We start from the raw sequence: 2,177 nt of genomic DNA on the forward strand, positions 1-2,177 counted from the left end.
TACCTTGGAGACTCACAAATTTTGAAAAAATCAGTAAATGAGTTCTGCCTTGATGGTTTAAATAACTACCTTGGAGACTCAGGAAAAGGGTTCTGCCAAGATGGTTCTAAATATGGGTCCTACCTTGGAGACTCACAAATTTTGAAAAAATCAGTAAATGAGTTATCCTTAAGAGACTTTGTAAGTTGGTTTTACTTTGAATACTTGAAATGTGGGTTCTGGATTGATAACTCACAATGTGATACATATCTTGGAAACTCAACGGGAATGTGGTTATACCTTGAAGACTTGGAAAGTTGGGTTTATGTTGGACACTTGAAACTTTTTTGGGGGCTTTTATTTATTTATTTATTTATTATTATTATTATTTTATTTATTTATATTTTGGAGACTTTTGGAGTTGCTATCACTCTTTGGGATCTAAACCTATCGATGTAGTTCTTTGTCGGATGGTGCTTGATGGGAGCAAGATCAAGAAAGTTCTGGGAAGAAAGTGCAGGCTTACTCCCCCTTTTTACGTCATCAAACCTGAAAGCCTTTAAAGACAGAATTGGAAGAAGAGAAAAAAAACAAAAAATATACATTGTTCGTTCTGGGAAGAAAGTGCAGGCTTACTCCCCCTTTCTACGTCATCAAACCTGAAAGCCTTAAAAGACAGAATTGGAAGAAGAAAAAAAAACAAAAAATATACATTGTTCGTTCTGGGAAGAAAGTGCAGGCTTACTCCTCCTTTCTATGTCATCAAACCTGAAAGCCTTAAAAGACAGAATTGGAAGAAGAAAAAAAACGTAAAAATATATATATATATATAGGTGGAAATCTCATTTTGAAAAAGACATTGTGTTGGGCGAGGATTGAGTTGGGGTTGAGATTTTGAATGTGAGGGTTGGGGTTGAGATTTTGAATGTGAGGGTTGGGACACACACACATACACATCAACAAACAAAAGTTAAGCCTTGACTATTCAGTTGAGGATTCTGTGTTTGGGGTTCACAGATCTAAGAACGTCCACCCCTTGACACACATTATATACTGTTATACACCTCGGACTTGGCCCTCGAGTGTCCACAACGGTGTATAGTAGGAGGGAGTGAAGCGCCAACCTATTGCTCCCATTGCACACACACACACACACAAACAAAATTAAGCCTTGACTATTCAGTTGAGGATTCTGTGTTTGGGGTTCACAGATGTAAGAACGTCCACCCCTTGATACACATTATATACTGTTATACACCTCGGACTTGGCCCTCGAGTGTCCACAAAGGTGTATTATCTGCTTAGTTTTGTCTTTTGTAATTCCTGTGAATAAAATGAACCTAAAATCTCTTCCCCTTCCAAATCATATATTTTATAAGTCCAAGGAACTGTATCTATTACATCAACAATTTTAAAAAGTTCTTTCGTCCATCGTTCAGTAAAACCCTTTTCAAAATGAGATTTCCACCTATATATTCTTACGATATCACCAACTTTGAACTTAGGTTTTCTGACATTAATCTCTTTTTCATATTTTAATTTTGTAAATGTTTCTGATGGCTTCATATTCGTTGACGTGTGAATCGTGTCATTATACTTATCCACAATATCCTGAATAAAAGATGACCATTGTTGTGAACCGAGTTGTGTGAATTTTTTATATAGTCTCTCTTTTAAGGTACGATTAAAACGTTCAACAACAACTGCCTTCCCTTCATTAAAGGTACTGTATAATGTAATACTGTTATTTTTTAGAAAATTCATAAATGTCTTGTTATAAAACTCTCTACCCTCATCAGTCCACAATTTCTTAGGTTTTCTCTTACTTTTATTAAATATCTGTTGAAAAGCTAACATAAGAGTATTACCTGTTTTGTTTTTTAAAGGGACAACCCACGCATATCTACTCCTCAAATCAATAACGGTTAAAGCATACTTGTACCCCTTATCATTATTGAGTTCAATCAAATCAGCAGACCAGATATAATCAACTTCCTTGGAATAAACTTTCCTTCTCTGAAACTTTGTGAATATTGGTTTATGTAATTCATCAGCTAATTGCTCTTCAGTCTTAATGGCATCATTAGAGCCTATAAGTTTTTTGAATTTCCAAGTCCAAGTTTCAATTTAGCACTAATCATCTTCTTCACGATGAACCTATCAACTTTTTCTCTCAAGGTTGGATTTTGTATCAGAGA

General features: G+C 35.2%; 1 protein-coding gene across 1 annotated transcript in view; it reads left to right on the top strand.

Moving 5' to 3' along the window:
- The window catches only part of LOC147008627 (uncharacterized), a 3,025-nt gene extending 1,407 nt beyond the window's left edge, over nucleotides 1–1,618 (top strand). The window contains exon 2 of the mRNA XM_085863734.1: nucleotides 1–1,618. This exon is cut by the window's left edge and continues 615 nt beyond it. Within this exon, the coding sequence (XP_085719860.1) occupies nucleotides 1–438 (438 nt within the window). The 3' untranslated portion in view covers nucleotides 439–1,618.
- Nucleotides 1,619–2,177: the final 559 nt, after the last annotated feature.

This window comes from Eptatretus burgeri, chromosome 18 (genome assembly GCF_056783735.1).
Source record: "Eptatretus burgeri isolate ZD-2024b chromosome 18, Ebu_testis_v1, whole genome shotgun sequence".
Classification (NCBI taxonomy): domain Eukaryota; kingdom Metazoa; phylum Chordata; class Myxini; order Myxiniformes; family Myxinidae; genus Eptatretus; species Eptatretus burgeri.